The sequence below is a fragment of the Canis lupus genome, chromosome 6, assembly GCF_003254725.2.
Source record: "Canis lupus dingo isolate Sandy chromosome 6, ASM325472v2, whole genome shotgun sequence".
Lineage (NCBI taxonomy): Eukaryota > Metazoa > Chordata > Mammalia > Carnivora > Canidae > Canis > Canis lupus.
In genome coordinates, this window is record NC_064248.1 from 12,088,536 (window position 1) to 12,101,902 (window position 13,367).

The 13,367-nt window shown below is 41.0% G+C and overlaps 1 protein-coding gene and 1 long non-coding RNA gene across 14 annotated transcripts in view; one reads left to right on the plus strand and one right to left on the minus strand.

Annotated features, from left to right (window-relative positions):
- RNF216 (ring finger protein 216) overlaps positions 1-13,367 on the plus strand; it is a 161,461-nt gene that overhangs the window by 49,349 nt on the left and 98,745 nt on the right. For all 7 annotated transcript variants that reach the window (XM_035717569.2, XM_035717567.2, XM_025426283.3 and 4 more), the window contains 4 exons: positions 3,960-4,074; positions 7,425-7,564; positions 11,358-11,408; positions 12,315-12,452. In XM_035717569.2, the coding sequence (XP_035573462.2) occupies positions 3,960-4,074; positions 7,425-7,564; positions 11,358-11,408; positions 12,315-12,452 (444 nt within the window). The remainder of the gene's footprint in view (positions 1-3,959; positions 4,075-7,424; positions 7,565-11,357; positions 11,409-12,314; positions 12,453-13,367) is intronic.
- Positions 1-13,367, minus strand: part of LOC112646351 (uncharacterized) — a 32,523-nt gene that overhangs the window by 4,906 nt on the left and 14,250 nt on the right. For 4 of the 7 annotated variants that reach the window (XR_007411158.1, XR_007411157.1, XR_003127585.3 and 1 more), the window contains one exon: positions 2,039-2,180. This is a non-coding gene — a long non-coding RNA (uncharacterized LOC112646351). Of the gene's footprint in view, positions 1-1,387; positions 1,916-2,038; positions 2,181-7,910; positions 8,005-13,367 lie in introns of those variants that run through there. The other 3 variants (XR_003127590.3, XR_003127586.3, XR_007411156.1) reach the window with 2 other exon arrangements.

Below are 13,367 nucleotides of genomic sequence, written 5' to 3' on the forward strand. Positions count from 1 at the left end.
AGACCTGTCCATCAATCCTCGATTCATTTTTTTCCCTTTCTCCTCCATGCTTCTGTATAGTAGTCCACTTGGGAGTTCCCTTTGCCTTTGGATCTTGCTTGATCTTCTGTGCTCTAGATCCTGATAAGTTTGTCTTGTTTTATACACTCACTCTTGGCTGATAGTTCTCCTAGGTTGAAAATTATTTCTCTGTCAACTTTTTCCTCAATAATCCTGCCACAGATACAACTATTTCTTACATTCAGACAGTGTGTTGAGTGCCTGCTGTGGTCATGTACTGGGAGTGTCACAGGCCCCTTCCCTTGTGGAGCTTTATAGTAGTGAACAGTGTTGTCTTCTATAATCATCCCTTAACTTCTGTCCTCTGACAAGTGCTTGTTCCATCCTTTTTTTTTTTTTTTTTTTTTTTAAGATTTTATTTATTCATGAGAGACAAAGAGAGAAAGAGAGGCAGTGACACAGGCAGAGGGAGAAGCAGGCTCCATGCAGGAAGCCTGACATGGGACTTGATCCCGGGTTTCCAGGATCAGGCCCCGGGCTGAAGGTGGCACTAAACCGCTGAGCCACCCGGGCTACCCATCGTTCCAGCCTTCTTAGATTTCTCCCCTGGAGTACTTTAATGATTCTGTCTCCATATACGTGACACATTTCTGTTTGGGACCAGACTTCCACCAGGTTTCAAGGAGTCTCTGGCCACTCCTCAGCTTTTATTTCATCAGATGCCCATTGTAGTATTTTTAGGTGATCCTTAAAGGAAATTTGACCATCACAATATCCTAAGAATCCTAGCAACCTGTATCCTTGATTCTCAGAACCAGGAGTCTGCATGGGGATTAGATTTGCGAGAGAGTGAGCAAGCTGGAGGAAGAAATGCAAGATACATATAAAAGGAAAAATCATCTTCAATATTTGTTGTTCCTGTGTTCCTCCTGATAGAGTGTTTGAGTACTTTGTGATAGTTATCAGTTAGGCCCTGAGGACAGTAGTAGCATCTGTGGAACACAAATTAGCTTCCTTCCTTTTTTTTTTTTTTTTTTTAATTTATGATAGAGAGAGAGAGAGAGAGGCAGAGACACAGGCAGAGGGAGAAGCCGGCTCCATGCACCGGGAGCCCGACGTGGGACTCGATCCCGGGTCTCCAGGATCACGCCCCAGGCCAAAGGCAGGCGCCAAACCGCTGCGCCACCCAGGGATCCCAATTAGCTTCCTTCCAAAGAGCTTTCAGTCTATTTGAGAAGATTAAAAGGGAAAAAAGGGATTCTTAAGGGAAGGATGTTTTCACTAGAAGAAATCTAAGCAGAAGCAAAAAAAAAAAGGAACCATGGTACCTTTGAGTATATAGGTGTCAATTATAACTAGCAGTTCTCAAAAGGAAAGAACATAATTTTATTTTAATATTTATTTTAAGATATGGTTTCCTGACATGGGCCAGTATGGATTTTTTTCCTTTTAACTAGAAAGAGTATTTAAATGGGAGGTAATGACCCCATTTCACTTCCAGACAGGAGTGTGGCATGGTTGAAGATCCATTGGGCTACTAGTTACAAGCTATGAGTTCACATTCCCGTTTCATTAGTTGCTAATAAATGACATCTGTCCTTCAGTCACTTCATTTATAAAATTCAGATCATCATAACCTGTCTTGCCTTTTTTCCTGGGTTTTTGCAAATAGCCCTGGTTCAAGGATGGGGATTGTTACCTCTAGGTAAAACTTGCTAAAAATTAGTGGTCTTGCTGTGGAGTACAAACATGTGACTTTAAGACTGATACCTAAGGGTTTGTGGGGGAACACCTCGGATAGTCAGAACTCCAAAGAGAAGAAACAAAGCAAGGGAGGACGTTGATCAGGGAGATGGAGAGGTAGTAGGATGACTTCTGCTGTTGGCCAGCTCTTGGCGGGTTTCTCTGAACCACTCTGTGAAAATAGGGTGATGTTAAAGAGAGGAAGGAGCCTGCGTTCTGCAACTGGCCTGATTTCGTATGCTAGCTTTAATTAATTTGACTGGGGGCAGGTTCTTTATCTATAAGCCTCACTTACCTCTGTTGCAAAAGAACCCCTCCCTCAGAGAGTTGCCATGAGAATTACATGTTATGAGGGGTCTTGAGGCCCACACAGAGTGCTTCCCTTGCAGAGGTGTATCAGCACATGGTGATTCGCTTCCTGTTCCCAGACTTGAGAGCTTTGGAAAAGAGATAGAAGGTAGATGAAGGTGGAGGTATGATCTATCCCTCTTCTGTAGCTAAAATACTCATTTTCTCTTTCTTTCATTTTACCAGAAGGGCTCACAGCTGTTTCCTTAAGATAAACATTCAGAATGTGACTTAACTATAGCAGTATTCCTGTAACACACAGATATCCCTGTAACCTTTTATTATTCACCAAAGGAGTATGAAATGCAAACCATACAGGTTGCCAAGGATACACCTTGGGCTACGGTCACCTTGTCTGTCCTCCAGAAGCCCATCATCCAGTGGAGGGGATGACATGAAACAGAATCCAACAAATAAATGTATCATTACTATTATCTTTCAAAAGAAAAACATAAAGTGCTTGGAAAAACTGTAACAGGAGGACGTAGGGTGGACTTGAGAGGCTCCAGGAGGGCCTCCCTGAGCAAGAAAAATTTAACCACAAACCTGAATGTTCTTTAAGTAGGAGTTCAGGGGATCCCTGGGTGGCGCAGCAGTTTGGCGCCTGCCTTTGGCCCAGGGCGCGATCCTGGAGACCCAGGATCTAATCCCACGTCGGGCTCCCGGTGCATGGAGCCTGCTTCTCCCTCTGCCTGTGTCTCTGCCTCTCTCTCTCTCTCTCTCTCTCTCTCTGTGACTATCATAAATAAAAATAAAAATAAAAAAAAAAAAATAAGTAGGAGTTCAGTAAGGGGGCTTGGGGAGTGTCCTTTCCTGGGGTGAGGAATGCTGTAGAAGAGCTAATTTGGAAGGAAAGAATCATGAATTCAGCCTCAAGCATTTAGTTTCCAGCCTGTTGAGTGAGGCCTGTGAGACATCCAAGTACAAAGAATTCATTTGGGTCCTTGAATGGCCAAAAGAGGTGGGATTATGAGGGTCATCAGCACATGCAGGGCAACTTCCCCAGCCTGGATGAGGTAGGCACAGGGAGAGAGAGAGCCAAGGGTGGTGAGGAGTCAGCAGAGAGGAGGAGGGACACCAGGTGCAGGTAGAAATCAGTGTTCTCAGTACTGCCAAGAGAGGCCAGGTGAGATGACTAAAACATAGGGGCTGGAGTTTGCCTCCTGTTACCAAGGAGATAAGCTAGCAGAAAGAGGGTCTTCGGTCCTGGATTGAAGGAAGTTGTGAAATGCACAAAGGTGAGATGAGCAAACATGGACAGATGGTCCCTTTGACAAGTTCGGGCTGGGGTGTTTTGGCTGGAACCCGAAAGGTGAAGGAGGCCAGGGATTTTTTTTTTTTTTTTTAAAGATGACAAAGACTTGAGTACATTGAAATGTCAATTGAAAAGATTTTAAAAAGAAGCAGAGGATATGGAACAAAAGGAATCATCACTGGCATAAGACTTTTGCCCTCAGTGTGCTGTACAAAAAGGGGATGCAGATGAAGCTGCAAGGAATTTAAAGGTTTTGGTGGGAAGTAGATGGGGAACCATTGGCCAGAGGTATGCCATTTAGGGTATGCCTGTAGAGTCTGACTCGCCAGCCATCTCTTAGGTGACCCACCCTGTACATAGCCAAGGATAGCTTGCACACTTGCTGTTTTCTTATGTTGCCCTTTGTCAGTAAGCATTTGGTTCTGCCCTTGTAGCTGTTGATGAAAGTCAAAGCGAAAATAATGAAATGCTCCCTGTTCATTTTGCTACAGCCTATTTCTGGTAAGCTATGCAGGGGACCTAGCTAAAACTGTGAGTCAGAATGAGATTTAGGGTTGCTTGTATTTCTGTGTCCCATTTACAGCACTAACTTTTCCATTTCTCAATTTTTTAGGCCTTTTCTGATGCCATTAAAAAATGGCAGGAGCTATCACCAGAAACCAGTGGTAAAAGAAAAAAGAGAAAAGAAATGAATCAGTATTCTTATATAGATTTCAAGTTTGAACAAGGTAATGGACAACTTTGAGTTTTGCTGACAAATATGTGAAGCAGCTGTGCAGAACCCTCTCCTTCCCATGCAGCCAAAAAAGGCCGCTGTGGCATGGCCCACCTGCCAGGCTAGCCCAAGAACTGGCTGTGTGGCCTGCTTTGGGGATCTGTATGTTTAAGAAGTGGCTGTGGTTGTCGCCCTCCTTCTTTCTTTCTACCCACTGTGACCGGAACATTGTGTGTAGTGAATTCTCTATTCATGTGTGGAAAAGTGTTTGGGAACACACTCAAGCTGGGGGTTGGAGGACTGGTCTTGAAGATCTGACAAAAATTAGCTTTATCTCTAATAAAATTATCTAGACCAGAGATTGATTGCTCACTGCAGAGGGATCGCTTGTGCACCTGAGAGTGGCTTCTGCACCTGAGAGTGGCTTCTGCATGGAAAAAACCAGCAGCTCCTTAACAGTGCTGAGCTGAGCGCCCCCCCCCCCCAAGCTAGTCTGATTCAGTGCTCTCCCATGGACGTTCTCACAGGTCTGCCAAAGAATGAGAAAGTGGGGGAAGTGTGTAGGTGGTTCTTCATTCAGCTAAATTTATTCAGTTTAGACTCGACATCCCAAATATATAGTCATTCCGTATTTGTTTCTGTCAGTGGTGGAGAAAAGAAAGTACCACTTTGCAAGATGGTCCACTCCCTTGTTGGTCAGCTCTATATCAGGTTAAATGTACATTCCTGAAATTTCTTGCCATGAGTGTAGTTCTTGTCTGTGAAAAGACTTGGAATCTGTCTGTTGCTGCTTTGTCTTTCTGACTGTCCTTCTCTGTGTGCTTCCTCTAGCTTGTCAGAATCTCTTTGCAAGTCTGGGTAGACAGAGTACTCCTGACAAGTCTGCTATGTTAGAGACAACATACAGCATTAATACGTACAACTTACAGATACACTTAACCTTCCTTGACAGCAATTGACAAGTACCGATAGTCTGAAAATCCTGCTTCAAGAATCTAATTTTTCACATTTTCGGCCATTTTTCCATCCAGGCACCGCTATTTGGGTTATACATTGCTTGGCTCTAAGAGGGAGTCAGGATTCTCCCTCCACTGTTCTTTTTATCATTTTATGAACTGACCAGTAGATGATCTTCTCATGGAGAGTCTGGGTAGAATCTGGATGTAAACTGAACATCAGTAAAAAATATAACATACCAAAAAAAAATATATATATATATAACATACCATCTCACAAAGCCAACCAAGAAAAAAGACAAATTACCAGTATCAAGAATTCTCACTCTTTATAGGGGATCTTACAGTAGACTCCACAGACAGCCAATGCAGAATACCGTGAACAACATTACACACATAAATTTGACAATTTAAGTGAAATGGACCAATTCCTCTAAAAACACAAAATGCCGAGACTTACCCATATTGAAATAGGTAATTTGAATAGCACCCCATAGCTCTCCAGGAAATTGAATTCATAATTTTAAGTCTCCTAAAAAAGAAATCTCCAGCCTCATTTGGTTATACTGGAAAAGAATTAACACTAATTCTGTATAATATCTTCTAGAAAATAGAAGAGTAGGAAACACTTTCCAATTCCTTTTATGAAGTCAGTACTAACCCAGATAACAAAAGCAGACAAGGACAGCTCAAAAAACTATAGACCAATATCCCTTATGAATAAACATGCAGAAGTCATTATTAACAAAATTTCAACAAATAGAAGTTAGCAACATAAAAAAAAAATTATGTGCCATGACCAAGTCATGTGTATTCCAGGGGTGCAAGGCTGGTTTAGTATTTTGAAAAACAGTATAATCCACCATATTAACAGGTTAAAGAAGGAAAATTATATGACCATATTAATTAATTCAGAAAAAGTATTTAACCATGTTTAACACCTATTGACTAAAACTCAGAAAATTAGGAATTTGAGAGGAACTTCTTCAATTTGATAACTTCTACAATAAAACCTAAAGCTAATATTGTTTAATGGCTAAACCTTTCCCCTTAAATCGGGAACAGGAGAAGGATATCTTCTGTTTACTGCAGTTAACGTGTGCTAGAAGTTATAACCAATGAGGAAACACCAAGGAATCTACTGAGAATACTTCTAGACTCATTAAATTTAGTATCATTGCAAGGTATAAGTCAGTCTCCAAAAACCAATTGTATTTCTGTATACTGGCAGTGAGCATATGGAAATCAAAGTTAAAAGTACAGTACTATTTATAATTTTTCCCCCTCCCATTAAATTCTTGCTTTAAATCTAACAAAACATGTATAAGACTTGTAATAAAAACTAGAAAACTGAAGAAACCAAAGCTAGTGATCTTGGGCAGGAAGCCTCAACATCATAAGGATGTAAATCTTCCCGAAATTGGTAAAACAGACTTACTTTAATTCCTATCAAAATCCTAGCAAGACTTTTTGGTAGCTAAAGGCAAGTTTATCCTAGAATTTATATGGAAAGGCAAGGCACTGGAATAGCTAAAATAATTGTTGAAGAGAATAAAGTGGGAGAAGTATCAGGAACCTAATAATAGAGTAAATATTGATAAAGCCAAAAGATACTATGAAGAAGAGACTTTAGAGAGTTAATAGAAGATCTGGGTGGGATAGACAGTTTTCTAGAAAATATAAATTACCAAATCCACAGAAATAAAAATGAACGGGCCAATTACATGGTCTAATATTTGTCATTCTGTTATCTTTTATTCTAAATGTTACATATTAATGGATTTAGGTACTATTTCAGCTTTTCTTTATGAAGGTTTTCAAAGTAAAAAGTTTAAAAAATATTCATCAGACACATGTGCACCTACCAGAATGGCTAAAATTAGAGGCTAACAGTGCAAGTAATAAGGATGTGTGGTGTGATGCATTGCCAGTGGGGAGAGAGTGTAAATTGGCACAACTGCTTTGAAAAACCGGCACTGTTTTCTAAAGCTGCAAAAATGCCTATCTATGATCCAGCTCTTCCACTCCTTCGTGTATGCTCTGCTGAACTGCAGACACATTCAACCTGTTCATAGTAACCCAGAACTATAAACCCAGCTGTTCTCAGTAGAATGGATAATAAAGTATAATATATTCACACAGTGTAATACTGCCAGGATGGGAGGAACATTCCATTTATAGCATAACAAGGGAAAAGAAAACATGAAAATCAAAATATGTTTATGGTAAGTTAGGGAATGGTAAGGAGCCAAATTTTCCCAAATGCAGGCAACATGATCAGAGAGTCAAAAACATACTGTACTGCTGGAGGGTATGAGGAGGAGTAGGCTGCAGAAGACTGAAATGGCTGCCCTGGATTCCTAGCAACAGTTGTATGCATGATTTTGCGTTGTCACATGTCTTCTAGGTGACATAAAAATAGAAAAGAGGATGTTCTTTCTGGAAAATAAGCGGCGACATTGTAGGTCCTATGACCGGCGTGCCCTTCTTCCAGCTGTGCAGCAAGAGCAGGAGTTCTATGAGCAGAAAATCAAAGAAATGGCAGAGGTAGGAGGATGGATTTGGGGTGTGTTTCAGGTGTTCTGGTTTGCTTTTAGGGTTTAGAATAAAACTGTCTTTTAAGATTTGTATTCTCTCTGAAGTGGTTGGTTTGAATAAACTATAAAGCTTTTGAAAAAACAAAACTGGGTTTGGAAGCGTGCTGTGCTGGGTGTGGAGCCTGCTTAAGATTCTCTCCCTCTCCCTCTGTTCTCCACCCCCCTCATGCACACACGTGCATGCACTCTCTTAAAAAAAAATTTAATAAATAATGAATTAATAATATAATAAATAATGCCTTCAACGAAACAGTAAAATTTATTTATTTTATCAAATTTTGACCTTTGAACATTACCTTTTGATGCTCTGTGTGACAGAATGGGAAATCTCCACACAGCACCTCTACTGCATCCTGACTGTGATGGTGGCCTGACAAGTGCTTGTGCAAGCTGCCAAATCAGACACCCCCCCCAAAAAAAAAAAAAAATCACTATTTTTACTTGAAAAAAAATGCTAACAGAAAAATAGATTATTCAGAAGTAGGCATTGGGCCTAATCTCAAAAATAAAGTGATTATTTATAACCAATGATAAAATTCTAGATCTTGAGCAGAAATTAGAATTTTTGATCCATCTATCACCATTACCTCTCATCTGTTACATTAAAATCTGTTAGCGTAGCTTGCACTATAATGGATCTTCCACACTTGGTGTGCTTTTATCATGTAAAACACTGATTCATGAGTTATATAGGTCTTCCAGATGTTGGCACATTCCATGGTATGGTATCAGAACATCGCAGTCATTAATTTCTCATCAGAAAAGTGCTAGGGACACCTGGGTGGCTCAGCGGTTTAGCACCGCCTTCAGCCCAGGGTGTGATCCTGGAGTCCCGGGATCAAGTCCCACATCAGATTCCCTGTGGGGAGCCTACTTCTTCCTCTGCCTATGTCTCTGCCTCTCTCTCTCTCTCTCTCTCTCTCTCTCTCTGTCTCTCATGATTAAAAAAATAAATTTTTTTTTTTTTTTTTAAGTGCTTAAAGTGTTGGGTTGACTCTTTGGAGTCCATATCCTTGTCCACATTGTTCCACATCTGCCCAGGAGTATCCCCTTTGGGTCAGTGCCTCAGTTGTTCCTGACAGCATCCCTCCTTTCTGGCGCATGAGGTGACCCAAGTTCAGACTCTGTGTTTCCTGACCTGGACCTGGACTCAACAACCTCTGCAATGTACCTTATTTTCTTTTAGTGGGAATTCATACTGAGATTGTGGTCTCAAATTTGGTTTGCAGGGATTTTTCTTTTTTATGTTTGTACTACTTTCCTCTTATGCTGAAAATCTTGATTCTTTATATTAACAGTGACTTATTTTCCTTATTCTTTGTTCTTTGTTATATACTTTATATTTCTGAAACAACAGCCCAATATTATTACTAAAGGCTACTGAATATAGCCTAAGATTTATTTATAATTTTTTAAATATTTTATTTATTTATTCATGAGAGACCGAGAGAGAGACACACACAGGCAGAAGGAGAAGCAGGTTCCATGCAGGGAGCCCAACACAGGACTTGATCCCAGGTCTCCAGGATCACACCCTGGGCCGAAGGCAGCACTAAACCGCTGAGCCACCTGGGCTGCCCTATTTATAATTTTCTTGTCAGGTTATATCAGATGAGGAATATGAAATCAAAATATTATAAAATCACTTGGAATAAGTGTGTGGTTATACCATTAACCTGATAAACAATTAAGTTTTGATATTTTGATACGATAAATGACAAGTTTTCAAGTTTTAAGGTATTGGTTTTTCAGTTTTAATATTTATTATTTGAGAGAGAGAGTGTACACACGCATATATGCAAGCAGGGAAAGGGACCAAGGGAGAGGAAGAGAGAATTCAAGCAGACTCTGAGCTGAGCAGAGAGCCTGACTCTCCGCTTGATCCCATGATCCCGAGATCACCACCTAAGCAGAAATCAAAGAGTTGGACACTTAACCAACTGAGCCACCCAGGCACCCCAGGAATTGGTTTTTTGTTTTTATCTAATTTTGTTCTTTAATTATGTAAAATATATTTTTAAAATATTTTATTTATTTATTCATGACAGACACGAGGGGTGGGGGGGCGGGGCAGGCAGAGACACAGGCAGAGGGAGAAGCAGGCTCCACGCAGGGAGCCCGATGTGGGACTCTGTCCCAGGTCTCCAGGACTCTATCCCAGGCCAAAGGCGACGCTAAACCACTGGGCTACTGGGGCTGCCCAAATTATGTAAAACATTTTTAGTTCTGAAAGTTAAAACTATAAAACAAGGAACAGAAAGATCTACCCTCTGCCCTGTCCTTTCCTCCTATGTTTCCTAACTCCCTCTATACATAACCATTGTTTTTTGTTTGTTTTGGATTTGAATTTTTAATTTTTTTAAGTTTATGTAAGTAATCTCTACACCCAGCATGGGGCTCAAATTCACAATCCCAAGATCAAGAGCGACATGGTCTTCTGACTGAGGCAGCTAGATGCCCCTCTGTATAACCATTGTTAGTAGTTTTTTATTGTCTTTCCTTATTTTATGTAAAACCAAATATATTGGGAGGGGTGGGATTGGGGGGGCGGTTTGGTTTGTTTTTACCTATCTTTCTTACCTGAAAGCACACTTTTCTGTCCTTTGCTTTTAAACTTAGCAGTGTATCCTGATGATCACTCTTAAGCCAGAGATTTTTCCTTTTTTTTTTTTTTTAAGATTTTATTTATTTATTCATGAGAGACACAGAGAGAAAAGAGAGAGAGAGAGAGAGGCAGAGGGAGAAGCAGGCTCCCTGCAAGGAGCCCGATGCGAGAGACTTGATCCTGGAATCCAAAGGCAGACACTCAACCACTGAGCCATGCAGGCATCCCTTTTCTTTCCTTTTTAAAACTGCATAGTGTGGGCAGCCCGGAAGGCCCAGCAGTTTAGCGCCGCCTTCAGCCCAGGGCCTAATCCTGGAGAACCAGGATCGAGTCCCACGTCAGGCTCCCTGCATGGAGCCTGCATCTCCCTCTGCCTGTGTCTCTGCCCTCTCTCTCTCTCTCTCTCTCTCTCAATCTCTGTGTCTCTCATGAATAAATAAATAAAATAATTAAAAAGAAAAAAAAAACTGCCTAGTGTGGGGGCACCTGGATGGCTCAGTTGGTTAAGCATCTGTGTTGGGCTCAGGTGGTGATCTCAGGGTCCTGGGATCGGGCCTGTTCACCTGGGAGCCTACTTCTCCCTCCGCCTCTGCTATTCCCCCTGCTTCTGTTTCTCCTCTCTCTTTCTCTCTCAAATAAATAAAATCTTTTAAAAAAATAAAACTGCCTAGAGTGACATTGTCTGCAGTACTAGTGTTGATTCAGTTATTCTCCTCGATGGACATTCAAGGTTGTTTCCATTGTTTCTTGCTATTATAAATAGTGCCATGGTAAATAACCTTGAACATACAATATTTCCTATTTCTGCCCCAGAGTATCTTTGGGTACATTCCTAGAAGTGCAGTGGATGAATCAAAGAGTAAATACTTAGGTGACATTATTATCTAGTGCCAAGTGTCACAGTGGTTGTGTTGTTTTGCATTCCCAGCAGCAACGTGCAGGAATATATTTGGTTTCCTTTTTTATATTTAGCTTTCTGGTGCATTTTAAATTTACTCTGAGGTATCTCTTTAAACTACTAAACTGTGTAACTGAAGAGATGATTATTCCTAGTAGAGTTCTTTTATGTTTATGGAAATGAACGCTAAGTGTTTGTGGCATCTTTACTAAATTTGTATCTGCATGTATTGTTCTTCAGCATGAAGACTTTTTGCTTGCCCTGCAGATGAATGAAGAACAGTATCAAAAGGTAATTTGAAATCTCACTAATTCATTTATTCTAGGTATTTACGTAACCTGTTTTCTTTATCACATTTCCTGGTGGCATATTGGTTCCTGTATAATCTCCTGTTGATCTGCTGGGTTTGTGGTTCAACCAAATTACAGTTGGATCGAACCATAATAGGCACTCCTAATCCAGACTGGCTCAGAATTGAAGCACAGATAATGACAAGAATTGTTTCTCTTTTAAAGAACATTCCTTGCAATCCACTGAATATTTTCTTAGAGGAAAATTTAAAATTCTGGTGTCAAAAAGTTAGAAGGAAGAGATATGTCTAACCTCAGGACCAGGTGGCTTTTGTACACTGTCTGCTGTCCTCTCCTAGAGGCCTTTTCTGACATGGTGGGAATGGACTGGGGGCTGGGTCTGTCTTCCATTAGAAGAACAAGTTTCATGGTGCTCACAGTATTGGAGGTTGCTGCCCCAGCTAGCTTCAATGGTCTGTTAATATACACTGTAGGCTGAAACAACCTCCTCACACTCCTGCCTTCTAAAAGAAGAGCAAAATCCAACTTTGGAAGCTTTTTGGGATAACATCCCTTGTGCCACTTGTCCCTCTCCCTCTCGTAATCATATTAGCATATGAATACAAATGTTAGAGTTCTGGCACCATGGGACTCGTGATATGATCACTTTATACAAAGGATGACTTCAAAGAATAAAAACCTGTGAAAATTCTATCTTTAGTTACATATTTGTATATTTGTACTAGCACCTCAAGCTATGTATAGAGCAGCAAACAGCTCATCATTGTTTTATGCCTTCAAGAGGTGGCTTTTGATTTCAGCGTGTATTTGGGGGTAGAGGAATATAAAATCTAGTTGCCCCTCTGCCTCCATGTATAGTGTCTCATGTGTCTCTAATGGCCCACAGGATGGCCAGCTTATTGAGTGCCGTTGCTGCTATGGAGAGTTTCCATTCGAGGAGCTGACACAGTGTGCAGATGCTCACTTGTTCTGCAAAGAATGTCTCATCAGATATGCCCAAGAGGCCGTCTTTGGATCTGGAAAGGTAAGAATCATGTAATAGGTCCACACACAGGAAATACAGAGTATGAGACTGCATTTATAGGTAGCTGTACCTGCCTGATGAAATTGCCCTTTCTGGGATGAGGTGGAGCTGTTAGGACAAGCTGGGGTGTGTGTGATTGCCAGATAGCCCCTGGCTGGTGTGATTGTGTTGGTTGTAAGCCAGGTGGATTTCTTCTCAGGAAGTGACAGCATTCTTCTGTGCCCCTGTGCCTGCTCCAAGAGCAGTAGCTTCTTCACTCATCAATCCTTTTTGTAATACAAACAAAGAGACCCTTGCAGCTATTAAATGAGAGTGCATTGTTGGTTTTTTTCCAATAAAATTTTTTAAGGACTTTGTATTAAAATGAATAAGGACGCCTGGGTGGCTCAGTGGTTAAGCGTCTACCTTCGGCTCAGGGCATGATCCCCAGTGCAGGGATCAGGTCCCACATCGGGCTCCCTGAAGGGAGCCTGCTTTTCCCTCTGCCTATGTCTTTGCCTCTGTGTGTCTCTCATGAATGAATGAATGAATGAATGAATATATATATATATATATATATATATATCTTTTAAAAAAAACGAATAACTATGGGGACACTTGGCTGGTTCAGTCAGAAGAGCATGTGACTCTTGATCTTGGGATCATGAGTTGGAGCTCCATGTGTTACTTAAAAATAAGTACACTTTTTAAAAGACAAAAAATAATAATAACTAGAAGCCTTTTTAAAAAAGAAGTAACTGGGGATTCCTGGGTGGCGCAGCGGTTTAGCGCCTGCCTTTGGCCCAGGGCACGATCCTGGAGACCCGGGATCGAATCCCACATCAGGCTCTCAGTGCATGGAGCCTGCTTCTCCCTCTGCCTATGTCTCTGCCTCTCTCTCTCTCTCTGTGACTATCATAAATAAATAAAAATTAA